General features: G+C 51.9%; 2 protein-coding genes across 2 annotated transcripts in view; both read left to right on the plus strand.

Annotated features, from left to right (window-relative positions):
* Positions 1-26,941, plus strand: part of pts (6-pyruvoyltetrahydropterin synthase) — a 228,003-nt gene that overhangs the window by 195,500 nt on the left and 5,562 nt on the right. The gene's annotated exons all lie outside the window — the stretch shown is intronic.
* The window catches only part of dnah9 (dynein, axonemal, heavy chain 9), a 73,207-nt gene that overhangs the window by 40,661 nt on the left and 5,605 nt on the right, over positions 1-26,941 (plus strand). Inside the window, 12 exon segments of the mRNA XM_067245162.1 lie at positions 141-154; positions 4,075-4,239; positions 5,045-5,185; positions 6,914-7,084; positions 7,404-7,526; positions 10,152-10,345; positions 11,121-11,269; positions 13,798-13,925; positions 19,481-19,708; positions 22,638-22,829; positions 23,074-23,265; positions 25,489-25,659. Of these exon segments, the coding sequence (XP_067101263.1) occupies positions 141-154; positions 4,075-4,239; positions 5,045-5,185; positions 6,914-7,084; positions 7,404-7,526; positions 10,152-10,345; positions 11,121-11,269; positions 13,798-13,925; positions 19,481-19,708; positions 22,638-22,829; positions 23,074-23,265; positions 25,489-25,659 (1,868 nt within the window).

The raw sequence follows: 26,941 nt of genomic DNA on the forward strand, positions 1-26,941 counted from the left end.
CTTCATTCTCTCTATCTTCTTTCTGTCTCTGTGGCTATGTCTCTCATTCCCATTCTCTCTCTACCTGGCCCTCTCTCCTACTTTCATAATGATCTCTCTGATATCTCTACTTCTGACACAAATCCTTCTGTGTCAAGCAGCATCAGAGGAGTTGGTGAGTGTGTGCTCTTTGATTCCTAAACAAGCAGCAGGTGGACTTCATTAAGGGCTTGCTCTGGCAGGGCTGATGATTACAGAGCTACGAGTCTCTCAAACTCACAACAGAATCCCATTGTGTGCGTGTGTGCGTGCGCATGGATGTGAATGTGTGCGAGAAAGTTGGTGTGTGTGCTTGAATGTATAAATATGGTAACTGTGTGTGTGCCTGAATGCGTAAATATGGTAAGTGTGTGTGTGTGCGTGCGTGCGCATGAATGTGAATGTGTGAGAGAAAGTTGGCGTGTGTGCTTGAATGTATAAATATGGTAACTGTGTGTGTGCATGCCTATGCATGGGCCCGCGTGTGTGTGTGTGTGTGTGTGTGTGTGTGTGTGTGTGTGTGGGGGGGATTCTGCATGTGTGTACAATTTGAGAGAAAAACTAAATATTTCATCTTCAGCTAATCCACTTAATAAATTGCTCCATTACTTGAACTCTAAATCAATTACCTTTTTCCAATCTTTTTCCAAACGATGGCAATATAGATTTGACTCTGTCATCAGAAGGCCATTTTACCTCATGTGGTGGCCTCATTTGATGACTATTGGCCTCATAATTGCCTTGTAATTGCCTGTGGCTGCAATGTTAGCGGTGTAGCTGTCACAACATGGCCATCATGTCCTCATCACAGGAAGTGCCTTGGCCAGCGCCCGGCGTCCAATCAGGGCTGTCCACAGCCTCTCACTCTCCCCCCTAATGAGCAGTGAGGGCTGGTAGTTTCCACCGAGCAGCCAACACGTCTGTAAATGCTGCTAATTAGGGGAGGATTGGCTTGATCAAAGCCTGCCGTGGCTAATGACGCCACATGGTCGCGGCGGCTCGCGGGGCCGGCTCGTCAGCCGGTCTGGAGACGAGGGGCGGACGCTGGCTCCGGGAGAGAAATTAGAGACCCTGGCTCTCGCTCTCTCTTCCCACTGCATCAGCACTCCACAGATGTAACTGTCGCCCGGCCAAAAACACTCCACAGATTTATCTCTCGCCCGTCCATGAATCACTACTGACTATCTCACCGCCCTCCTACATCCCCTTCCTGTGAGCTCCTCTCTCCTGTACCTCTTGTCTGGAGTGCGGGGGGGCGGGGAGGGGGGGGGGGGGGTAAGAAATCCTGCTTCAAAGAGGACACTTGTACCTGATATCAATGATGCACACACACACACCCAATCACATACAAGCGCTCACACACTCACACCATCTTTCACACACTGACCCTTTTTCTCACTCACACACGCACAGTCACACACAGGCGCTAACACACTCACACAATCTCAAACACACAAAAGTCTCTCTCACACACACACACACACACACACTCAGGGTGATGATATCTAAGGTTTCTCAACCAGCTCTAGAGATTCTCTCCCATCACCGGTCTTATTTGCATCGTCATCCTCTCTTCTCTTTTCTTCACCTCTCCCCACACACACACACACACACACACACACACACACATCTGAAAGGACTCCTGAAGGCTTCGATCCACAGGCCGACGACAGTCGAAAACGAATTGCGGCAAAGACGAGGAGTGAAAAAGAAAAGAAAAACTGGGGATGTCAGTTATTTGAAGTCTCGTGTCCCCTCAGCAGATTTCTGAGGGAATGTTATTTAATGAAGCGTGTTTAATTAGCGTTGCATTGAGATGGGATAAGAGCGAGGAGAGGAGAAGAAGGGGTATGGAACTCACTTATCATTTTAATTAACACTGAAGGGGTGAGGGGGGTGTACGCGGCTTTCGTGACAACACTCCAGGAAGCCTTGCTCGAAACCACCGCTCCGTGTTGCCCATAAACAAGCCCCTCCAGGTGACCGACAGCAATCAACGTGCCGATGGAGACCTGTAAATTGGGTGTACCCGTTCATGGTCTGTGGAAAGTATTGATGTCGTTAGACCAGTAATGAGGTTAGCTGGGCCGCGGAGCAGCACGCTGGGTCGAGGAGCGCTCGTTTTCCCCTTTCAAATGGGAGCTGAGGAGCTTCAAATGTCAGAGCGCTTTTTTGGGAAAGGCCACGAGGGACCCCAAACGCCTTTAATCACTTCCCCTCCACCCCCCCCCCCCCCCTTGTGTGTGTGTGTGTGTGTGTGTATGTGTGTACCTCAGTTTCGACAAGTGCCTTCATGGTTAATGAGAGTGAGAATCTGCTCCGCTTCCCAAATTACCTCAACAGGGCTGCTCATTGGTGCTCTGTAATCATTTACCCCAAATGATAGATGTATTATCTCATTTTAATCCCAATTAGGGCTTTCTGCTGACTATTTAATTGTTTGTTTTTCCCCGGCTAGGGTAATTACCCATACAATACGCCAACGGAGATCTGATCGTTAATAACTGACTCATTATTAAAACTGGGGGTTCTAGGAGGCAGATGGCTTCTCCCCCGAGACGGCGACTGGGGAGACGAGATGGGGGGACATGGGGGGGGGGGAGAGAAGTGGGAGACGGGAGAGAGAATGAGGGAGGGGAGGTGCGGAAGGTTCCGTTTGACTGGGTCATCCTCCACTCATTAAGGAACGGCAATCGCTCCCTCTCTTCTTTCCAAACTCTCCATCTCTCTCTCTGGTTAACATCTGGATGTGTGATGTGTGTTTCCTGCTCAGATGAGGAGTCGACTGATCCTGTCATTTGATCAGCCGGTCGTGATTGCGTCGCACAGGTCCCTGCTGTAGGGGGACTTTCTCTCGGCTGGAAACTATTCTCACGGCTAACGATCGTACTGTACCGTGCGTCATAAACGCTGTTTTCTACATGTCGGCTCCACTGGTGTTGTTCGATAGGTGGCCCTTTGTCATGGTTACAGTGTGTGTGCGGGTGCGAATGGCGATTGTGTGAGCGTGTGTGTGAGTGTGAGGCGGCGGCGCACGTGCGTGTGTGTGAAAACACTTGTGCGAGCATGTGTACGGTGTCGGTGTGTGTGAGCTATCGTGCATGAGGCATCGCTCCGGCTGGGCCATGGAAGCCCAAGGATTGGGCCTGTTGGAGGGATGAGGAGTGTCTGGGGCTGGACTGGGACTGATGTCCACAACCCAGAGTACGATGCTTCATCTACCACACAGCTTTCTCTCTCTCTCTCTCTCTCTCTCTCTCCTCTCGCTCTCGCTCTCGCTCTCGCTCTCTCTCCCTCTCTTTCTTTTTTTTCTTCCCTTTCTCACGCTCCTTTAATCTTTTTCCACCTTCTCTCCCTCCCTCCCTCTTTTTCCGCCTCGCTTTCTCTCTCTCCTTCCACTCTCGCTCTCCCTCCATGTCCTTCGATGGCCGATGTGGAGCATATTGATCATCCGCGCCTTTGAGGTGTCCTTCAGTAGCTCCCCTCCACTCCCCTCCTCTCCTCCCTCCCCTTTCATGTCTAATCATCCCCCTCCGGTAATTAGCGTCTGGGATCGGTCTGTCGGGTGCCGCTCTGCGTTTTAATCAAGCCTAATGTTGCCTCGGCAGCGGAAGGTGCGAGCGTTGACCTCGCTCCTCGTCTGAACCCCAGCTCGCGGGGGAACTCCGACCTTCGCCCCGCTCCTTCGTCCCCCCCCGCGCCGCGTGTCTTCCCGTTTGCGTGTCCGCCGGGGTGTGTGTGGGCGTGCGTGTGTGCCGACGGGTGGATTTGTTTGTGTTTGTTTCCGTCGGCGCGTGTATTTACATCTGTTGGTGTGCGTGGGTATGCGTGTGTTTCTGTGTGGTTGTGTGCATTTCTTTCAGGTCACCTCTTGACCTGTTTGTGTGTGTGTTTACATACAGTATGTATTTACCAGTTTCTATTGACCTGTGTGTGTGTGTTAACATACGGTATGTATTTGCCAGTTTCCCTTGGCCTGTCTGTTTAAGGTTTGTTTGTCACCTGACCTGCGAACGTCCATGTCTTTACGTGTGTTTACGTGTGTGTGTGTATTAGTCCAACCTGACGAAGCAGCAGAACGGTTTCAAGATCACTCTGAAGACCCTGGAGGACAACCTGCTGTCTCGCCTGTCCTCCGCCTCGGGAGACTTCCTGGGAGACACGGAGCTGGTGGAGAACCTGGAGGTCACCAAGCGCACGGCCGCCGAGATAGAGGAGAAGGTACGCCCCCCTTTCCCTCTCTCTCTCTCTCTCTCTCTCTCTCTCTCTCTCTCTCTCTCTCTCTCTCTCTCTCTCTCTCTCTCTCTCTCTACGTGTCTCATTCTCTCTATCTTCTTTCTGTCTCTGTGTCTATGTCTCTCATTCCCATTCTCTCTCTACCTGGCCCTCTCTCCTACTTTCATAATGATCTCTCTGATATCTCTACTTCTGACACAAAATCCTTGTGATAGAGGAGAAGGTACGCCCCCCTTTCTCTCTCTCTCTCTCTCTCTCTCTCTCTCTCTCTCTCTCCTCTCTCTCTCTCTCTCTCTCTCTCTCTCTCTCCTGGTCTTCCTTCACTCTCTTCTTCTGGGGTCTTCTCTCTCTACTCCTCAGGTTCTTCTTCTCTTCTTTTGTGGTCTTTCTTTTGGTCTTCTCGCTCTTCTTCTGTGGTTCTCTCTCTCTCTTCTTGTGGTCTTCTTGCTTTCCCTTCTAATGGGGTTTTCTTTACCTGTATGGGATCGATATCAATCTATCTCAGTAAACGACTCTCTGTCTGTTTGCTGTGGACGATTGTGTGGATGTTGAATGTTTGCCATGTGTGTGCACCTGTGCGTGTATGGTGTGTGTGTTTTCTACGTGTGTGCCCGTGCATGAACGTTACGTGTGCATCTGTGTGTGCGTGTATCACGTTCCGTGTGGCTGTGGGTGTGGTGTGTATGATACGCCGTGTGTGTTTTCGGTGTATATGTCTGTATGATTGGTTGTGTGTATGGTGTGTGTGTGTTGGTGTGTGTGTGTGTGTGGGGCCATGGCCGTGCTGCAGGTGAAGGAAGCCAAGGTGACGGAGGCCCAGATCAACGAGGCCCGTGAGCACTACCGGCCGGCCGCCAGCCGAGCCTCCCTGCTCTACTTCATCATGAACGACCTGAACAAGATCCACCCCATGTACCAGTTCTCCCTCAAGGTAGGCTGCTCCGTGACCCCACCCCCCCCCCCCCTCTCCCCCCCACCGCACACCCCCCGCACCCCCCGCCCATCACTCACACGCCCTACTCCTCCCTCCTGCTGCATCCACACTCTCTCCTTTTCCTTCTCCTCCTCCCTCCTTCCTCTCTTCCCCCCCTCCTTCCCTCCTTCCCCTCTCCCCCTCCCTCCTCCTGCATCCCTTCCCTCTACTCGCCCGGCCTCCTCTCTCCCCCCGCCCTCCCCCTTGACGACGGCTCCCTCTTCCTCCCTCCGCCCTCCTCTTCCTCCCTCCTCCTCGTCCTCCTTTCCTCCTAATGTTCCGGCCCCCTCCCTCCCTCCTTCTGCGTCCCTATGTCTCCACTCTCCACGCCTCCTCCTCTGCCTCTTCCTCCCTCCTCCTCCTCCTCCTCCTCCTCCTCCTCCTCCTTACCTTTCATTTGCTCCGTGTTTTTTATGCTCTCTGCTCTCCTCATATTGTGTTTGCGGCTCCCTAACGTGGTTACCCTGAGCATGATGGGTCTCATATTGTCGCCCGGCCCCCGCGCCGGGGAGAGGTGGCCTGAGATATGGTTCGCAATCACGCTCGCCCGGCCCCTCTCCGCCGCACGCCGGGTAATCGAATGATGCCGAGTCTAACAACCCGCTGAGAGGGAAAGCATTTCCTGACCTCGGAAATTGAAATGAAACCCACGTGGGGTCGTTCCACAGCGGGCAGGGATGGAGCACACATGTCGGGTGCTGTATGTTGCTGTTCCATCAAGGGGGAGAACACGCGTGTGCTGGCGTCCACCTGAGGAGGACACGAGATGATTCAGGCGCTGTCAAGTGGAGAACGACCAGGAGTCAAGGGGTTCACTACAATTCATCTGTTCCTCTATACGTCCTCCAGACTGTGTTTTTGGAAAATATTTGCCTTGGCAGGCAAAATCGCTCCAAATACTGTGCGACACGAATGTAGGGCTCCCGGTAAAACGACATGTATGTGTTCTGTGCTCCATGTTCAGTTTCCCGTGTTCCGTATTGTGCATCCCCTGTTTCGGGTTCCATGTTCCACTAGCCTGGTCCTAACCAGACTCTCGTACATTGCATTTGTACATAGAGTCTGGGTTCGATCCATTGACAAGCGTTAACTTCCTTGAAGGCGGGTACTCTGTTGAATTTCAAAACTATTGATCTACCCAGAGCCACTCTGGATCTGGCATAACCAATCACTAGCGTTCGCCTTAGCCAATTCCTTCACCACTAACGGAGCTAGTTGGAAAATCAAACGAACCCTGTGGGGGTCAAAGATTGTTCTTGCTCCGGCTTTAACTTTTGGATATTCGGCAGCGTTGCCACAACGGACCGAAAGGCTTCGCTCACATCTTTCTCCGCCACCATTTCGTAACAACAACTCAAACTAGCGCACGACATCAACGTCAACGTTCTCAGCCACTCCCTCTGTTCGCTGATTGGACCGGTAAAAGTTTACCGGAGACATCTGACCAGTATACCTCAAGCCCAGACACAGTACAGAAGCAAAATGAACATTGAGCGGAAGTACGTAGGAGGGCAGAGCCAGGCTAATGTTCCACATCTCATGTTCCACATCTCATGTTCCACATCCCGTGTATCCTGCGTTCCGTGTTCAGCACCCCGTGTTGTGTGTCCCGTGGTCGGATCTGTCTCCCGTGTATCCCGCGTTCCGTGTTCCTCACCCCGTGTTTCTGTGTCCCGTGTTCCGCAGGCGTTCAGCGTGGTGTTCCAGCAGGCTGTTCTGAGGGCCCGCCCGGAGGAGGTCCTGCACGCCAGGGTGGCCTGTCTGACCGACAGCATCACCTCCTCCGTCTTCAACTACACCACCAGGGGCCTGTTCGAGTGCGACAAGCTCACCTACATAGCCCAGCTCGTCTTCCAGGCGGGTCCCGCGCTCTCACACACGCCGACACGCGTCCACGCACGCACCTATTCCCACGCGCGCACACTCGTGCGTTCGGTCACATGTTCGCACGGGCGCACGTACACACGCGCCCCGCGCTCGTTCACGTACACGTGCGCACATGCTTGTCTTCGTATGTACTCGTACATGCGTGCTCGCACCACGCACACACATTCACAAGTCTGGCTCTTGTGCACACACAAACACACACACTCATCTTGAATGTTAGTCCAAATGTCTTTTCCTATTATGTCACAAGAGTGTGAAGAGCTAAACTTTCTGTCTCATCCAACCCCAGATCCTGCTAATGAACAAGGAGATCAACCCAGCAGAGCTGGACTTCCTGCTGAGATATCCTGTCCAACCAGGGGCCACCTCGCCGGTGGACTTCCTGTCCAACCACTCCTGGGGCGGGATCAAGGTGAGGAAACAGGAAGTGATGCAGCCCCTGAAGTCCAGGATGCAGAGGAAGAAAGGGAGTTTGTCGTGGCAGATATGTGGAGATTTAAGATTGAAGTTTATGATAAACATGGGGGATGTTTGGGTCATTCATCCTGTCCCGTTGTCTTTTGGAGACCTGCAAGTTAAACGCAGCAGAAGCTTCGTCATTGAGATTCATGATGTCTTTGTGCAGGTTAGGTAATCTTATATACAAGAAATAAAAAATCATTTTAAAAAGAGCCATTTACTGGAGTAGCAGGCTATTTCTATGCCCGATTCCCCCCCCCACACACACACACACCAAACACTCTCACACACGACCCCTCCCCCCCACACATACACCAAACACACCCCAACCCCCCCCCCCCCACACACACACACACACACACTCACTTTAGACCCTGGCAGGACACTCGAGCGGCGCAGGAGCCGGTAAGCTACTGGACGTGCCCGTGTGCCTGACCCCGACCCAGCGGAGAGCCCCCCCTCCCCCGGACCCCCTCGTTAAAAGCAGCCCCTGCTCCGCGGGCCCGTCTCTCCGCAGCACTCTGACTGTTCCCGCCCGCTCCCCCGTAGTCATTTCAGCACTCTGTTCCAGCACGGCCCCCCTGCCGAGTCCGTGGGGGGGACACGGCGCCCTGCCTGGGGGACGCCAGCCCACTCAACACAATGCAGCACTAAGACTGAAGCTTAGTACGAAAAAGGCCCGAGGCGTGTTTTTTTGGCTTTGGTTCCTTTTTCTTTTTCTCTCTCGGCCTTGTTCTCCGTCTCGGTGCGTGAGCTCGCCGGTTCGAGACGAAGGACAAACCACGGAATCCCCCCGCCCCCCCCGCCTGTCGGACAGTTTGCAGCCGGCTACCCCTGTGGACCTCGTTTTTCCGGGGTCCCCCGATCCCTCTGACCCCCGCTTCTCTGTCCCCTCCTCTCCCATTGACCCCCCCCCCCTCTTCGCTCCACCCCCACGCGCACACACCCCTCCCCCCACCCCACCCCCGCTCCTCCTCTTGTTCTGTCACATCAGTTTAGCGCCGAGCGAAACTCCCCCCGACGTCAGCCCAGGCTCTTTGGCTTTGGTCTTCGTGAATATTTCACCCGGGACCTCCTGCAATATTAACTGCGACCCTGACACGGGTTTCGGCTTCGACTCCCTCCGCCTAGACGTTTAGGGTTCTTCTTAATTAAATCCTGTCACTAGATATCTTATCGCGGCTGGGGAGGGTAATCAGTTGGAGAGCTTTAAATGAGGATAAAAGATGGTGTGATTACCTGGGCCTCTCCAAGCAGGCATCGGTGCTGGTCTCTCCCGCTGGTCTCTCCCTCAGGGCCTGTGTGGGCTGTCTGACAGCCTGCCAACCGCGGCTGCTAATAAACCACGCTGTTCCACGGAGGACTGAGTGGATATATGTTACTTTATCCTGGCCATCTTTACCTTGTCCTGAACTGCACTGTAGGATTGAGTGTGTGTGTGTGTGTGGGACGATTCGGATGATTCCAATCTAGGACCTGGTCAGGCCCAGGGTCCCAGCAGAACTGTAAACTTTCCTGTATGATTTAGGTTTTGTGGCCCTGAGTAAATATTAGCCAGGAGGCCCAGAAAACCTAGCGGCCCCCTGCTGAGCTGGTGCTATCTCCTATATTGTAGGATTGTGTGTTTAGGTGTTTGTGGTATAAAACGGTGTATCCTGATAGACAGAGAGGATGTTGAGGAGAGCAGGTGTGTGTGTGTGTGTGTGTGTGTGTGTGTGTGTGTGTGTGTGTGTGCGTGTGTGTGTGTGTCCTCGCTGTGCGAGTGCTGCTGTGTGACGGTGTCAGTTTTTCCAGAGATGAGATGAAGGGTCTGTCAGATGGAGCTCACGCAGTAAGCCCCGCGTGCTGCAACACACACACACACACACTGTTACACACCAAGGCACACACACACACACTTTCACACACTGGCATACACCTACACACACCACCTACAGTCACAAACATACCTAGACGCACACACTTAAACACACACATAAACGTCTAGACACACACACACACACACCATGGTATGAGGGAGGTGTTTACTCAGCGTTTTCGTCTGAATAAATACAATTTATATTGGTGGTAAGTAGATAAGCTCTTTGTCATCCAAGCAGTGACTTTCTCCAACTTTTTGCCTTTGTGGAGCTTTTTTTTTGGTGAGGTAAACAAAAACAGAGTCCTTCTTGCTAGGGCTCATCACAAGTCTCTCTTGTTGAAAAACTATTGTGTGTGTGTGTGTGTCTGTGTGAGAGGGCTTCTGAAATTAAGTTTGAACGCTTCACCTTGACCAGTGTTATTCTGTCTGACAAGAGGGTATTTTCCATGGAGAATATTATAACAATTCTTCTTCATATTTTGAATGAAACAATCAATTTTGTTCAAGTCCTGCTATCCCCCTCTCTCCCTTTCCCCTTCTCCCCATACTCCCCCCTCCCCCCCTCGCTCTTCCCCTCACTGTCTTATGCTCTCCCTCCCCTTCCTCCACACCTCTCTCCCTCCCCCTCTTTCCCCACATCTCCCCTTCTCTCGCCCTCACTCCCTCTTACTCTCCCCCTCCCCTCTTCCCCTCTTCCCCCCCCCACCCCCCCCCCAGTCTCTGTGTTCCATGGAAGAGTTCCGGAACCTGGACCGAGACATTGAGGGCTCGGCCAAGCGCTGGAAGAAGTTTGTGGAGTCGGAGGTCCCTGAGAAGGAGAAGTTTCCTCAGGAGTGGAAGAACAAGTCGTCCCTGCAGAGGCTGTGCATGATGAGGGCCATGAGGCCCGACCGCATGACCTATGCCGTCAGGTCAGAACGCGTCGCGACCTCTGACCTTCACCTCAGTGCATCACATGACCCTGTGGCGTTAAAGGTCCACCACCTTTCACCTGTGACCTTCGGGGCATCTTTTTGACCCCTTGGGATAGCGGGTTAAATTCCGGTGACCTCTGTCTGGTCCAAGGTGGGGTCAACGTGTGTGACCAGATCGTTTTCATGGGAGTGTAGTTTAGTGCAGATGATTGACATCTATTATGCATACTCTTGATACACTGGACTGTCTTGATCTCTCTCCATAACACTAGGAAATACATATTTTTGTAATGTGGTGTGTGTTTGTTTATGGTGTGTGTGCGTGTGGTGCAGTATAGTGTAGTGTCTTTGTGTTGTGTGTGTGTGTGTATGAGTGTATTTGTATAAGTGTGTGTGTGTGTGTGTGCGTTTGAGTGTGTGTATGAGTGTATATGTGTGTGTGTGTGTGTGTGTATGAGTGTATAAGTGTGTGCGTGTATGTATGAGTGTATAAGTTTACATTTACATTTTTACATTTTTAGTCATTTAGCAGACGCTCTTATCCAGAGCGACTTACAGTAAGTACAAGTATAAGGGTGTGTGTATGAGTGCATAAGTGTGTGTGTGTGTATGTATGAGTGTATAAGTGTGTGTGTGTATGAGTGTATAAGTGTGTGTGGGTGTGTGTATGAGTCTACAAGTGTGTGTGTGTGTGTGTATGAGTGTATAAGTGTGTGTGTGTGTCTCTGTAAAGATAGTGTTGAGCTGTGCTGACTCACCTCTCCCTCTGCAGAGACTTTGTGGAGGAGAAACTGGGGAGCAGGTACGTGATTGGCCGATCAGTCGACTTTGCCGTCTCGTTTGAGGAATCTGGCCCGGCCACGCCCATGTTCTTCATCCTGTCTCCTGGTGTCGACCCTCTGAAGGACGTAGAGAAGCATGGTACAGGAACACACACACACACTCATACACACATCACATACGTATACACTACTCACACACACAAACACACACCACTCATATACACACACCCACTCTCTCACACACACACACACACACCCATACAGCCCACATCTCCATCAAAGGCTTAGAACAGTGAGGAACAGGGAACTGGACCATGTCCTAGAACCGTGTAGTTTTCTAATAAGCGGTTAAAACAAGGACACTGCAGGGGTGGGGGGAGTAACATGGCAACGTCCTAAAATCAAAAGGTTCTCTTCTACACGCCGAGTTCCTTTGACCGAGTATTAACTGCACGGCACACAGATAAATCAGCAGGCTTCATTTGAAAAGACAGGCCGTCACCTAGAATTCTGGTCCTACAACGGCTACGTTTGACTGGAAGATTAAAGCTTGACAGCTATAATTTTCCTGTCGGACGCTTTGAGGAGGCAAACTCTGAACACAAGTTCTGTCCATGCTGTAACGAGATGAGGCGTCGTTGCTGTGGGTCTTTTGGTAGCTAACGCCTCAGGCAGGGGGACGGAGAGATGGAGATGATGGTGGGATTATCCTAAAGGTCAGAGCTGGATGTGATCATGACGTTGCTGGATTATGCTGTTCTAAGCAGGGCAACTGAAATGCCACATGGAGGATACCTCATTCTTGTGTGGATGTAATCTGTTGAATGAAAAACACACGCAAAAAAGAACTCAAGCTAAATTGTCAACCAAAAATGTTTGGGTTTTTGTGCGTTCGTAGGAATTAGCTTTACGCTACATGGGCATGTTTGTATTCCGTGACAGATATTTCACTGATGCTGTTTGTTTCTGACTGGTGTCTTATTGTCATGGAAGAGAAGATGAAGGAGGGTATGGTTTTGTCTGGATCATTATTCCCCGCTCCAAACCTGGTTGTGTTTGTTTATCAACCCTGGTCTGTTTTCCTGGGCTAGATCAAAAGAGATTTCATCAGCAATCAGTTTCCAGCAATTCTTTTCCTTCAATTTCCCTTTTGACTTCTGTATATTGTAGGGCAGGCATTGTTAGCTATATAAAGCCAAATGTTCAGTCAGAACGCATATGCATCCACCACAGAATGATTCCCAACCCAGGCTGATTAGTCCACCACAGAATGAATTCTGGAAGTGTTCTCAAATGTATTCCACCCCCCCCCCCCCACCCTCAGGTAGAGCAGGTAGCAGGTAGAAAATAAATCTCAAAGTTTGATATACTTATAGTCTCTCTCTCTCTCTGTCTCTCTCTGTCTCTCTCTCTCTCTCTCTCTCTCTCTCTCTCTCTCTCTCTCTCTCTCTCTCTCGCTCTGTCTCTATCTCTATCTCTCTCTGTCTCTATCTCTCTCTCTCTCTCCCAGCGCCTGTCTCTTTCTTACTCTTTCCCCCCTCCCTCCCTCCCTCCCCTCCCTCCTCCCCGAGGCCTGTGGACATCAGTTATCCACGCCCAATCGCATTAAAGTAAAAGTGAGCCAATCAGAAGTGGTGAGACTGCACTGCGGGCTGCTCGCCACACGCTGCATCTGAAGACGGCTACCTTCTCCCGCCAACTGGGAACATTGATGTTTTTTATGGAGGAACAAATTCTCCATTAGATTTTCATTAGAGCCATAATGCGCTCTGCGCGCTCTCTCTAATAACAATATAATAGCTTCCATTGTATATTTGCTCCTTGTGAGAAGAAAACAGATGATTATTCTGTGAAATGAGTAAGCATTATTTTTCAAAGTTGACCATGTTGCTGTGCTCCTGAAAGGAACCCTGAACACATCGCACACACCCTGAACACATCACACACCCAACACACACCCCTGAACACAACACACATCCCTGAACACACCCCTGAGCACAACACACACTCCTGAACAGAACACACACACCCCTGAATACACCCCTGAACACAACACACACTCCTGAATACACCCCTGAACACAACACACACTCCTGAATACACCCCTGAACACAACACACACCCCTGAATACACCCCTGAACACAACACACACTCCTGAACAGAACACACACACCCCTGAACACAACACACACCCCTGAACACAATACACACCCCTGAACACAACACACACCCCTGAACACAACACACACCCCTGAACACAACACACACCCCTGAACACAATACACACCCCTGAACACAACACACACCCCCTGAACACAACACACACTCCTGAACAGAACACACACACCCCTGAACACAACACACACTCCTGAACAGAACACACACACCCCTGAACACAACACACACTCCTGAACACAACACACTCCCCTGAACACAACACACACACCTGAACACAACACACACCCCTGAACACAACACACTCCCCTGAACACAACACACACCCCTGAACACAACACACACCCCTGAACACAACACACACCCCTGAACACAACACACACCCCTGAACACAACACACACCCCTGAACACAACACACACCCCTGAACACAACACACACCCCTGAACACAACACACACCCCTGAACCCTGTTAATGTGTCTGGATCCCAGGGAGGAAGTTGGGATTCACGTTTGACAACCAGAACTTCCACAACGTGTCTCTGGGTCAGGGCCAGGAGGCTGTGGCCGAGGCAGCGCTGGACCTGGCCGCCAAGGAGGGACACTGGGTCATCCTGCAGGTACACACCTGGACACACACACACCTGGACCCACGCACACACACCTGGACACACAGACACACCTGGACACACAGACACCTGGACCCACGCACACACACCTGGACCCACGCACACACACCTGGACACACAGACACACCTGGACACACACACACACCTGGACCCACACAGACACACCTGGACACACAGACACACCTGGACAGACACACACACACCTGGACCCACGCACACACACCTGGACACACAGACACACCTGGACAGACACACACCTGGACACACAGACACACCTGGACACACAGACACCTGGACAGACACACACCTGGACACACAGACACACCTGGACACACACACACCTGGACACACACACACACCTGGACACACACACACACACCTGGACACACACACACCTGGACAGACACACACCTGGACACACAGACACACCTGGACACACAGACACACCTGGACACACAGACACCTGGACCCACGCACACACACCTGGACACACAGACACACCTGGACACACAGACACCACTGGAACCACACACACTTGGACACACTCACACCTGGATACACAGACACACAGACACACAGCTGGTCACACACACCTAAATACAGACACACACAGCTAGATGCACAGACAGAGATACTGCAGCAGTACATCCACACATACACACGCACCCCCCCCCCCACACACACACACACAGACACACTGGCATTTTGCCTCTTCACAGTCCCATTCTCAGTGAGTCTGTGTTCCTGCTAGTAATGGGTTCACATTCCCCTGGAGGCTCTGCCATCTCTCCCCTGCTGAGTTAATACCACAGACCAAGGTGCTCTGGGCTGTGGACCTCCCCCCATCTCTCCCCCCATCTCCTCTCTCCCTCCCTCCCTCCCTCCCTCCCTCCCTCCCTCCCTCCCTCCCTCCCTCCCTCCCTCCCTCCCTCCCTCCCTCCCTCCCTCCCTCCCTCCCTCCCTCTCCTCAACCCTCTCTCTCCCCTCTCTCTCTCCCCTCTCTCTCTCTCTCTCTCTCTCTCTCTATCTCGCTCTCTCTTTCTCTCCTCTGGAGAGGGCCCCCCAGCACTAATGAGCCCATTAGATTGGTTACCGCTCCAAAATGTCACTGTGGGACACACACACATATTCACACACACGTTTACTTAAACACAGCTACGCGGCAATGCAGACACTTGGGCACACAGGCACACATACCAACGCCCACACGCGCACAGACACACACATGCAGTACACACACACTCACACATGGTATGCGCACTTAGTACGCATACATTCCCATGTCTCTGAACTAACAGTTGCTAAGACAACCAAAGTGAATGCGTGACTGGTGTTTTGTCCGAGGAAATAAATGCCATTAAATCTCATATTTCCCTTCTATGCATAACTGAACCTCAGTCTTGTTTAAGGTCACACATTGTATCTAATATCACGCTTCAGGCATTTGTTTGCTGCACCCGTCTAGTTCAACTTCTCCGTATACATACATATATATATATACATATTAATTCAATATGTATATATATATAAATATAGAATTAATAAATTAAACTCTGCCATCCCCACAGTCCCATGTATTATACAGTACAATATCTGCAGCTTCGCTGTGTGTTCTCTGCTTATCTGGAGGGCAAGGCTGGCGTTTGCATTTTAAGCCAGCGCCTTAGAAGAATTCTAATGGGGAGTATTGACAGAGATGCAGTGATGCAGGGCAGAGGGGCAACCCTCAGAGTGGATTCACCCCACCCCTTCACACGCTGGTAGAGGAGAGGAGGAGGGAGGGGAGGGGAGGGCAGAGGGGAGAGGAGAGGAGGAGAGGAGTGGAGAGGAGAGAGGAGAAGGGAGGGGAGGAGAGGAAGGGGAGAGGAGGGAGGGGAGGAGAGGAGAGGAGGAGGGAGAGGAGGAGGGAGGGGAGGAGGATAGGTGTGGAGAGGAGAGGAGAAGGGAGGGGAGGAGAGGAGAGGAAGGGGAGAGGAGGGAGGGAGGGGAGGGGAGGAGGAGGGAGGGGAGGAGAAGAGGAGGGAGGAGATGAAGGAGGGAGAGGATATCAGAGGACGGGCAGGGTGGAGAGGAGGAGGGAGGAGAGGAGAGGAGAGGAGAGGAGAAGGGAGGGAGGGAGGGAGGGAGGGGAGGAGAGGAGTGGAGAGAGGAGAGGAGGAGAGGAGGAGAGAGGAGACGAAGGAGGGGGGTCAGATGGCTGAGGGGTTAGGGAGTCGGCACTTCACCCTACTTGCCTCAGGGAGAATGTCCCTGTACTTACTGTAAGTCGCTCTGGATAAGAGCGTCTGCTAAATGACTAAATGTAAATGTAAGGAGGGGGAGGAGATCAGAGGACGGGCAGGGGGGAGAGGAGTGAAGAGAGGAGAGGAACCCAGGGAGGTGCTACACCCCTCCCCCCACCCACCCACCCTCTCCTCACGCTGAAGATAACACGGACAGATAGACGTTTAATTACCTTTTCATAAGAATCCTGATCGATTCACTGCCCACCCCCACCTGCAGCAGCAGAACCAGCCTCCTACTCTTTCCATCAGGCCACAGGCCTGTAAGTCTGAGAGTCTGTCTGTCTGCCTGCCACTCTCAATTTATGTCTGTCTTTCTGGCCAGAGAGACCAGCACCTCCTTCTCTTTCTCAACCCTCACTGTCTCTCTCCTCTCTCTGTCTCTCTCTCTCTCTCTCTCCGTCTGTCTCTTCCAGCCTCGTCTATCCCTCCCCCGGCTCCCTCCCCCGTGCTGCACCCCTTCCACCCTATATTTACCTCACCCCTCGTCTCCTTCAGGAACTGTTCCTCACTCCTTCCCCTCTCCCGCCTGCCCCAGTTCCCCCCCTGCACCCCCCCCCCCCCACAGTCCTCCTCCCTCCCCCCCCCCCCCCCCCCCGCCCCGCCCCCCCGCCCCCGCCCCCAGTCTCGCACCTCTCCCAGATCCGGGCCCTTGTTCTATCAGTGCTGAAGCTGGGTCAATGACAGGTTCCCCCAGCAGAGACGGCTAATTATTCCGCTGTAGCCCAGCGGGGCTCGGCTCTGATGCAGAAAAGGCCGAACCCCGCTGGAGAGAGAGAGAGCGACAATCAATGGGCCAGACTGGAGGTGAGTCTCTCCATCTCCAGACCCTGGGAATCCAGTGGGCTGGAGTCAGCCCGGAGTCAGCCTCCTTCTCTACTCATGGTTCACCCTGAAGTCACACGCTTCTCCTCTACGGAGGGAGGGAGGGAGGGAGGGAGGGAGGGAGGGAGGGAGGGAGGGAGGGAGGGAGGGAGGGAGGGAGGGAGGGGAAGAGAAAGGGAGGAGAGAAGTAAAGTGGTGAGGACAGACAGAGGGAGAGAGGAGAGAAAAAGAGAAAGGTAAAAGAGAGAGGGAGAGGGAGAAGACGCGAGGGAGAGGGGGCGATGGACGGAAGAGAAACCAGTTGAGACAGTTCGGGGGTGAAATCTCTTTTACTTTCGATCTCTTTTCATCAGCCGTTTTCAACGGGTGAAAGAGGTGCGGCTGACTGCAATGTGGTTCGTCTTTAAAGTTTAATGAGGACTAGATCTCTCCTTGTGGGTTTGGGGCAGGGTGTGACTGGAGTGGGTCCTCACTGTAATGGTTAGTATGACTGCCAGGGGTACCTGCTGTGGGGCTTTGAAGATGGATGGGGGTCAGGGCTGAAGCTGAGCTGCACAAATTGTTTCGGAAATATTTACAAACATAGTTATCCATAAGCCAACATCAAGGAGTTAGGGAAGTTTACAACATAAAAACTCACTCTCCAGTTCTCGTCGCTCGCTCGCTCTCTCTCTGTCTGTCTCTCTCTCTCTGTCTGTCTCTCTCTCTCTGTCTGTCTCTCTCTCTCTGTCTGTCTCTCTCTCTCTGTCTATCTCTCTCTGTTTCTCTCTCTCTCTGTGTGTCTCTCTGTCTCTGTCTCTCTCTCTCTCTCTCTCTCTCTCTCTCGTGTCTGTCTGCCAGCCTGTGGAAGCAGAGTTTCATTAAAGTGACGAGCTGAAGGGAGCGGTGTGCCCGAAGCAGGAAGTCTCTCTTAGCAGCTCTCTCTAATATCCTGTATTTACACGCCCACAGCTGAAGCTCCCCAGGAAGGGGGCTGAAATAGACCTTGAATTTAAAGTTTTAATTTGTGTACCTTCTAAGGCTGCAAGGCCTAGCATCCATCCCCTTCTCCTGCTAGTTGACCTCGGGCCTTACGCCGTCACCTCTCATGCAACACTAATGCTCACTTGTCTCTTCTTCTCTGGTTTCTCTCATGCACAAAGACCAACTTTTTCTCTTCTTCTCTGTCTTCTCTCAAGCCACTATCTCCTCTTCTTCTCTGGGTTTTCTCATACACTAAAGCATGCGTGTCTCTTCTTCTTTGTCTTCTCTCCGTTAGCACAAAGCTAACTTCTGTCTCCTTCTCTTGTTTCTCTCCAACAGACTCCAAAGCCAACTTATATGACATCTCGGTCTCCTCTCAAACCAACACAAAAGCTAACTTCTGTGACTTCTCTCTCTTTCTCACATTGTATTGTCTTTCTGATCCAAGAAAAGCCCACTGATATATTCATCTGCATCATCCCGTAATTAGAAAGAGAGTTCAACTTTTAAGAGGGGAGATTAAATATGGAGTGCTGAAGGAGATGAGAAAGCAAAGAGGCTTATGAATTAATGACTGGAGTTATTAGTGGGGTAATTAGATTTATAGGACTGGGCAGCGCTGCATGGGTGGTGTGTGTGCAGAAAGTGAGGTCCTTGGTTGTATTTTTATCCCCTGTACAGTTTACTTGAAGGGGATGTTAGACAGTGTTGGTTAAACAGGCCCTGTCATAATCCTGGGGGTTTAATTGACTGTAGTCCACCTCGACCACTAGGCCGTTAAAATCTTCCTGACACCGTGCGGAGAGTGCACAGACACTACGGGTCGACTAAGTCATATTACTGACATTTTCTGCCGAGATTTTCACAAATCTGGCCAATAACACGCTGTACACAATCCACTCATGATTATCAGTATTCTGATCCAATATTCTATTATGCTGCTTAGTGTGACCCACTCAAATAAATAGGCAATAAACAGAATATGCCGCGAGCCAAATTGCAATAAACAGAAGCCAATTATATTACCTTAAGTATTACAGTATTGCAACCTTGATCCCCTGTGTGTGTGTGTGTTCTGTTTTGTCTGTGTGTGTGTGTGTGTGTATGTATGTGTGAGTGTGTATTTGTGTGTGTGTGTTGTGTGCATGTGGTCTGTGTATGTACATGAACCTGTGTGTGTACCTGTATGCCTCTATGTGCGTGTGTCTTTGTCTGCGTACCTGCTTGTGCGTGTGTGTCTATCTGCGTATATGTGTGTGTGTGTGTGTGTGTGTGTGTGTGTGTGTCTATCTGCGTATGAGTGTGTGTGTGTGTCTATCTGCGTATGTGTGTGTGCGTGCCTGCTTGCACATGTGTGTGCATTCCTGTGCTTGTTTGTGTGCGTGTACCTGTGGGTGTGTATCTGTGCGTGTGCGTGTGTGTGTGCGTACCTGTGGGTGTGTGTGTGTGTACCTGTGTGTGTGTGTGTGTGTGTAGAACATCCACCTGGTGGCTCGCTGGCTGGGCTCTCTGGAGAAGCGTCTGGATCAGCAGGCGGAGGGCAGCCACCCCGACCTGCGGGTGTTCGTCAGCGCCGAGGCGGCCTCCACACCCGAGGGCCACATCATCCCACAGGGCATCCTGGAGAACGCCATCAAGATCACCAACGAGCCCCCCACGGGCATGCACGCCAACCTGCACAAGGCCCTGGACAACTTCACCCAGGTAACACACACACACACATACATTTACATATATACAAACACATACATATACAAACACACACTTATCCTGTATATGCACACACACACACGCACACAGACAAATTACCAAGCGAGTGCAAGCATGGCATCATGCCATTCATTTTGGACAACTCTAACCATTTCAATACACACACACACACACCCTTAAATAACAGCTGAGGTATTTCCATGTCGATTCCAGTTTGTAGTGGTTCCATCAACATGCCAATTTACTGGAGCAGATGGTAGAAGGGACCTCTGTCTGACCTTTAGCCTGTGGTGATCCGTGAGTGTGAGTGTGTGTGTGTGTGTGTGTGTGTGTGTGAGTGAGTGTGTGTGCTTCTGCTCATCTGTTGGTCTTTGTGTTCGATAGCACGAAGGACACTCAGAGTAAACAAGATATTGGCGTAAACGAGGAGTAAACAGGAAGTAAACAGAAAGCCAGTGATGTCGTTTTGAACTAGTCGCTCCGTGTCTCTCCCAGCTCGGAGGTGAGGTGTCCATCGCTGGGCCAGGCCGCAGAACCAACGCAGCCCTGCATATTATACTGCTCTCTCCAACGCAGCCCTGCATATTATACTGCTCTCTCCAACGCAGCCCAGCATATTATACTGCTCTCTCCAACGCAGCCCTGCATATTATACTGCTCTCTCCATTCCCCACCTCCCCCTCTAACTTATCACTTCATTTCATCTCTCCATCATCCACCGCTTTCACTTATCAGTTCATTTCAGTTCATAGGCGGTGGTTACGTTTCGCCTTTTCTCTCACTTTCTCGCTCCCTTTCTATATATACATCCAATATATATATTTCGCAATCTCTCACTCTCTTTCGATCTCTTGCTCTCATTCTCCCTCTACCTCTCTCTCTCTTCCCCTCATACCATTACCTCAGTCCCCTCCTCCCATTCCCACACACTTTACCTAAAGTGCTGATGTGTATCTGCCTGATAGGTGGACTAACCCCCCCTCCCCTATACCCCCCCTCCTCGCTACAACCCCCAACCCCCCCCCCCCCCCCCCCCTACCAGACTTCCATAGCGACCGGCCTCTCTCCGAGGGAGGTCCCCCAAGGTAATGCTGGGGAGGATTCCAGTCATGCGTCGTCAGTGAAAGCTAATCAATGCGGCGCTCTCCCTGGGTAATGGCCCTCCCGCATGGCCCCGGCCAAGCTTGACAAACGACACTTTCCGTTCTCCTGACCTTTTCAACGGGAGACACAAACATCCCCGATGTCGGCTTCCATCCGCGGGGCCTCATGTGAAGCATGAGGCCCCCGCAGAGCCAGCTCTGGTTCTCTCTTTCTCGCTCTTCTGACGGCGTGGGTGCAGCTCGGTGGTTAGAGCATTTCGCCTGCTGGATCCCAGGTTCAAATCCGTCCCTGTGTCGTCGCTTTGGATCGTAGCGACCGCTAAAAGAGCATATACTTGTCTGAACTGGCGTGGTCAGTGCAGAAAGGGATTCCGGGTCCTTCTGCAGCAGTTCTGTGAAGCAGGATGGGAAGGATTTGCTGCGCTATGTTCATCTCAAAATGAATGAATCCTTGGGCAAGTTTGTCTACGTGTGTGAAATATACAGGTGTTTTCATTGCATCCGCGGAAGAGGTTATGAGCACAGCGTTTACATTTGCCGTTGACACAGTTGCCATGGGAATTACGAATCAAGATTTACATGGTTATTAAATATTGAGAGTTTACGTTTCATTAAATGTGAAGGCTGGTCCCGCATGTTTGCACCCTTCTGGTCTGCTCCTGTGTCTCTCTGCCACCAGGAATGTGTGTGTGTGTGTATTCACTAGGAAAGTGTGTGTGCGCGTGTGTATTCACTGGGAATGTGTGTGTACCTGGCTGTGTGTACCTGGCTGTGTGTGCTGTGAGTGTGCGTGTGCATGCTTGTCTGTCTGTGTGTGTGTGTGTGTGTGTGTGCGTCCCCTCTCTCCAGTCCGCTGCTCATGAATGCAGTGGGTACGGCTTCTCTTTCAGCTGCGCTGAGAGGAGAGCTGCCGTGCACAGAATATCAACTAGCTCCACGTCTGCGTGTAGGAGTGCCTCTGCCTCGCCGAGTGCGTGTAGGAGCGTGCGTGTGTCCGCATTCATCCGGACGTGGGCGTTTCTGTGTGTGTGCGCGCGTGCAACCGGATGTACGTGCGTGTGTGTGTGTGAGAGAGAGAGAGAGAGTTTGGATGTGTTGTAAGAGTCAGCTCCCTTGGGACGTGAGAGAGAAGGGGGGGGGGGGGGGTGGTGGGTCGGGCAGCCCTCGGCATGACCCCCGGGCGTACCATCGGTGCGACACACGCTGGAGCAGAGAGCCTCTCCGCGTCCGCCTCTCCGCAGGGGGGGCCTCTAACTCTCCGTCCCTCCTCAGGGGGGGCCTCTAACTCTCCGTCCCTCCGCAGGGGGGGCCTCTAACTCTCCGTCCCTCCGCAGGGGGGGCCTCTAACTCTCCGTCCCTCCGCAGGGGGGGCCTCTAACTCTCCGTCCCTCCGCAGGGGGGGCCTCTAACTCTCCGTCCCTCCGCAGGGGGGGCCTCTAACTCTCCGTCCCTCCGCAGGGGGGGCCTCTAACTCTCCGTCCCTCCGCAGGGGGGGCCTCTAACTCTCCGTCCCTCCGGATCGCCCCGTCGTTTACGTTGTCCGCTCTACTCCCCTCGTCAGGAATAACGAGACGGCCCTGACACCTTGTGACAATTAAAAAGGGAAAATCGTCACCCAAGTTTATTGCTTTCTCAACGTTTCCGCAGTCGCTGTGTGCAGGGGGGGTCCGGGGCTGTGGTTGTCATAGAGAAGGTGCCAGTGCTTGAAACTGTTCTGTCAGCACACCTGGTATGTGACACCCCCCCTGACAAGTGACGTTGTCCTTATTCCACTCAGTCACGTCTGCCTCTTTGTGATTTCTTTGTTCTGTCGGGGTCAGGACACGCTGGAGATGTGCGCCCGGGAGAACGAGTTCAAGGCCATCCTGTTCTCGCTGTGCTACTTCCACGCCGTGGTGGCCGAGAGGCGGAAGTTCGGCGCGCAGGGCTGGAACCGCTCCTACCCCTTCAACACGGGAGACCTCACCATCTCCGTCAACGTGCTCTACAACTACCTGGAGGCCAACCCGAAGGTGACGGGCACGCGTGTGTATGTGACAGACAGAGAAAGAGAGAGTGTGTGTGAGAGAGAGGGAGGGAGAGAGCGAGAGCATGCGTGTGAGAGACAGCGCGCGTGCCTGCCTGTGTGTGAGTGCGCGCGCGACCTTTGCGTGCGCGCGTTTGCCTGTCTTGCCTGTGCATCCGCGTGTCCGTGCGCACGCACGTGTGTGTGTGGATCTGAAACCGCCCTGGGGCGCTACCGTGTGTGTGTCGCAGGTGCCGTACGACGACCTGCGTTACCTGTTTGGGGAGATCATGTACGGAGGTCACATCACCGATGACTGGGACCGCCGTCTGTGCCGGACCTACCTGGAGGAGTTCATCAGGCCAGAGATGATGGAGGGAGAACACTGCTTGGCCCCCGGCTTCCCCCTGCCCGGAAACATGGACTACAACAGCTACCACCAGGTGAGATCCAAAGACTACAACTACCATCAGTTGGTTGCCAAAGACTACAATTTCTGTCAGGTGTGACTCAGAAACTACAATTCCCAGGAGGATATTGAATATTTTTGAAGACTCCAATTAACATAACTGCTACTGAACACTTCTACTGTACAGTGGGATGTTGATTGTATATTTTACGTCATGGATTACCAGTACAGTATTTAGGTGTTTACTTTAGGTGTAACTAGGAATGTCAATGTAAACTATCAAGCTAAAAACTAAAACAACATCTTTGCAGCAGGACTTGGAAAAACACTCAACAGAAAGTATACAAAAAGCCAAACTCTTCCACCATTTTCCCCAATGACGTCTTTCTGTACTTCAAACAGTTCTGTCGTCCGTGCGCAGCAGGGGTTCAGGGAGAACTCCAAACCTCTCAAGCAGACTCGTTGACGAAGAGTAGACCCCTCGCTGGGCCTGCCTCTCTGCCTTGCTGCCTCTCTGCCTCGCTGGGGCTGCCTCTGAGGCGCCCAGGTAGCTAGCCCACATCACAGCTCACCTCACGGATGTCATCCAGCACCTATAAGAAAAGCAACCTTGAGATTCAGCTGGGGAAAAATATTAGAGTTCAATATTGGTTGTTTCTTAAGACGCCACTGCAGAAAAACCCTTAGTGGAGGGCAGGAAACCTTTCTAGAATCGTGAGAGTTTTGTCTTCATGAAGTACATTTATCTACAGTGTTCACATTTTGAATCCATCATTTATAGGAAAAGAAACTTTGAGATTCAGATCACGGAAAGTAAAAAATAGTTAAATGAATAATGTCTGTTTCTTGAGAATCTACTGAAGAAACACCTGGTGGAGGGGGAGGGCGTTCTAGAGTCATGACAGCTCTAACTTTATCGAGTACATTTATCGAAAGTGTCAACAGTTTTATCCTTATCAGGTAGAAGCCACATTTTTTTTACAAAACCGCCGTTGGGGATTTTCCGGAGAACGAAAACGCCGCGTGTCACTATGTGGTGTTGTTTTCTCCTGGGCATGCTTGTGTCCATCTCTGCAGTCTGCTTCTCCTCGTACCGTGACAGCAGGAAGCAGCTTTCCCTTCACCCCTTCTCCAAAACTCTGACAACTGCCAAGATTCGTATCAGTAACGTTGGCTCTCAAAATGTCCGCCGGCTCCCACAGACATTCCATATTCCTCCCACCAGCTCCCCAGGGGGAGGAGAGGACGGACGGGGGTGGGGGAACGGGGACGGGGGGGTTGGGGGGATTTAATTACTCTGCAGCTTGGGTGCTGTTGGCTGGGCACGTCCCGCCTGTCAAAGACACCAGGCGTGGAGGGCTGCAGCGATTTACACTTGGCTGTAGAGCTGAGAGCTGAGTGGTTGAGACTTGGCCGGAGCATGAGGACTGGAAAGGCCTCGAGGTCCCCAGGGCTGTGTGTGCGTGTGTGTGTGTAGTGTGTAGTGTGTGTGTGTGGTGTGTGTGTGTGTGGTGTGTGTAGTGTGTAGTGTGTGTGTCTCCAGGGATGGGTTAGGGCATGTCCTGAAACCTCACCATCTGGAGGAGATGCCCACACACTGAGGAGAGGAGGGGGGAGGAGGGGGGGAGGAGGGGAGGGTAGGAGGGGAGGGGAGAGAAGAGGAGGGGAGAGGGGAGCAGAAAGGAGATTGGGGGGGGGGAGAAGACGAGAGTGGAGGATGGGAGGGGAGGAGGGGGGGGGGGGGCAAAGAAGGGGATGGGAGAGGAGCGGGGAGGAGGGAGGGGAGAGGGGGGGAGGGGGAGAGGAAAATGTATTCTATTCAGCAGTAAAGTTTTTCAATTATATTCATTATCAACAAAAGATATCTAGGCAAGAATATTGCAGCTCAATAAAATAAAGTGTCTCTTGATTTGAATCCAATATATTCTCCCATCAAAAGCTTCATATGGATGCTTTTTAATGAAACGTGTCAGTTGAATAAAAAAAAATGACATTGTCATGACGGAACCCTGTAATAGAAAATCAATTTCACTTTAAGTTATGCAAATTCAATTTTATTACTTAAAAGCTTTGCGAATGAATTTAAAGTAAGGTGCTGGAATCTTTTTCTCCTACGTTCATTAGAGGTCTGGAAACAGGATGTTCACTTCCCCCCTTACAAGGCTCATTAACACTTTCTAAAAGCCATCAGAAGAAGACGTTGGACAGACAATTTCAACATGTCACTTCCTCTTTGTCCCTCCCTCCCTCCCTCCAGTACATCGATGACACGCTTCCTGCCGAGTCGCCCTACCTGTACGGGCTCCACCCCAACGCGGAGATCGGCTTCCTGACGCAGACGTCTGAGACGCTGTTCCGCACCGTGCTGGAGATGCAGCCCCGAGATGGGGCGGGGGCCGAGGGAGGAGGCACCACCCGCGAGGAGAAGGTACGTGGCCCAGCAACGTCGAGGGGGAACGTTCTAGAAAAAAGAACGTTAAGAGGACGTCGAAGGGACAGTTACGGCAATGTTGCGGGAATGTTACGTGAATGTTGAGGGAACGTTCACGAGAACCTTTGGAAGAAGAACCGAGTGGCAATGCCATGGGAAATGGCGTTGGAAACGTTGGAATGTATTGGAAATATCTGGGCGAATCTTGTGAGAAGGGTATAAATGCTGGGATAACATTAGGGGAACGTTATGGGAGTCTTGTGTTGAGGCTGCCTTCAACCTGAGCATAAGGAAGCTATCAGACATTACTAATCGTGCCGGGTTGTCGAAGCACCCCTCCTGTGACTGACAGGAACGAAGTCGGAGGTTACGGGATTCCTCAGCCCACCAGCCTCACCTGCCTTATCGCATGTAGCCTCGGTCTTCCCAGGTATTTGACCCCCCTACCCACCATCCTGTCCAGGCTCTGAAAATCTGCCAGCCCCAGCCCCCCCCCCCCCCCCACCCCCCCCCCCCTCCCACCCTTCCCCCCCAGCCCCTGCTCCATTGGCAGTGTTTACAGCACGGTACTAGAAAAGCACAAAGCAGATAAGGTTAGCTCTCTCCCCCCCCCCCGAAGCATTCTGAGCTCTCAGGAAACGTCCAGGTCACCCGAATTAGCCTCCTGGAGGGAAACACAGGCCAGATAGCTCTGTCTAAGAGCCCCGGACGGCGATGGATGGTGTGATGGAGGAAATGGTAGGGAAGGAGGGGGAGTGGAGGACGAGGGATGGAAAGGAAAAGGAGACGAGGAGGAGAGGATAGTAGGGAAGGAGGAGAGGAGGAAATCCTCTTTTCTCCCTTTAGGACTGCGTCTGTATACACACATAGACATCTGCTTTAGGCTTTTGTGTCGTGTTCCAGGACTGCATGCACCTGGGAAAAGGTATGTGGGTGGGGGGGGGGTTGAGTGTTATGTGTGTGTGTGTACTGATGCTTGTGTGTGTGTGTGTGTAAGGGGGGTTGTGTGTGTTTGTGTGTGCCTTTGTGTGTGTGCCTTTGTGTGTGTTCATGCAAGGATGTCTTTATGACGTGTGACCTTTAAAGCTTAGATGCTTTAAACCGCCAAAGCGACCAGCAGGTATTCAGTCTGCTGGTCGCTGACAAAGACACATCCAAGATCTGAACTACAAATCCATAGTTATTATGACCTTGAATCCTTAGTTTGATGTTAAACTCAAGTCAATTGATCTCTCAGGTGTTCATGAGAATATAGGAGTCGTTAACATCATCCACCACA

This window comes from Osmerus mordax, chromosome 10, assembly GCF_038355195.1.
Source record: "Osmerus mordax isolate fOsmMor3 chromosome 10, fOsmMor3.pri, whole genome shotgun sequence".
Classification (NCBI taxonomy): Eukaryota; Metazoa; Chordata; class Actinopteri; order Osmeriformes; family Osmeridae; genus Osmerus; species Osmerus mordax.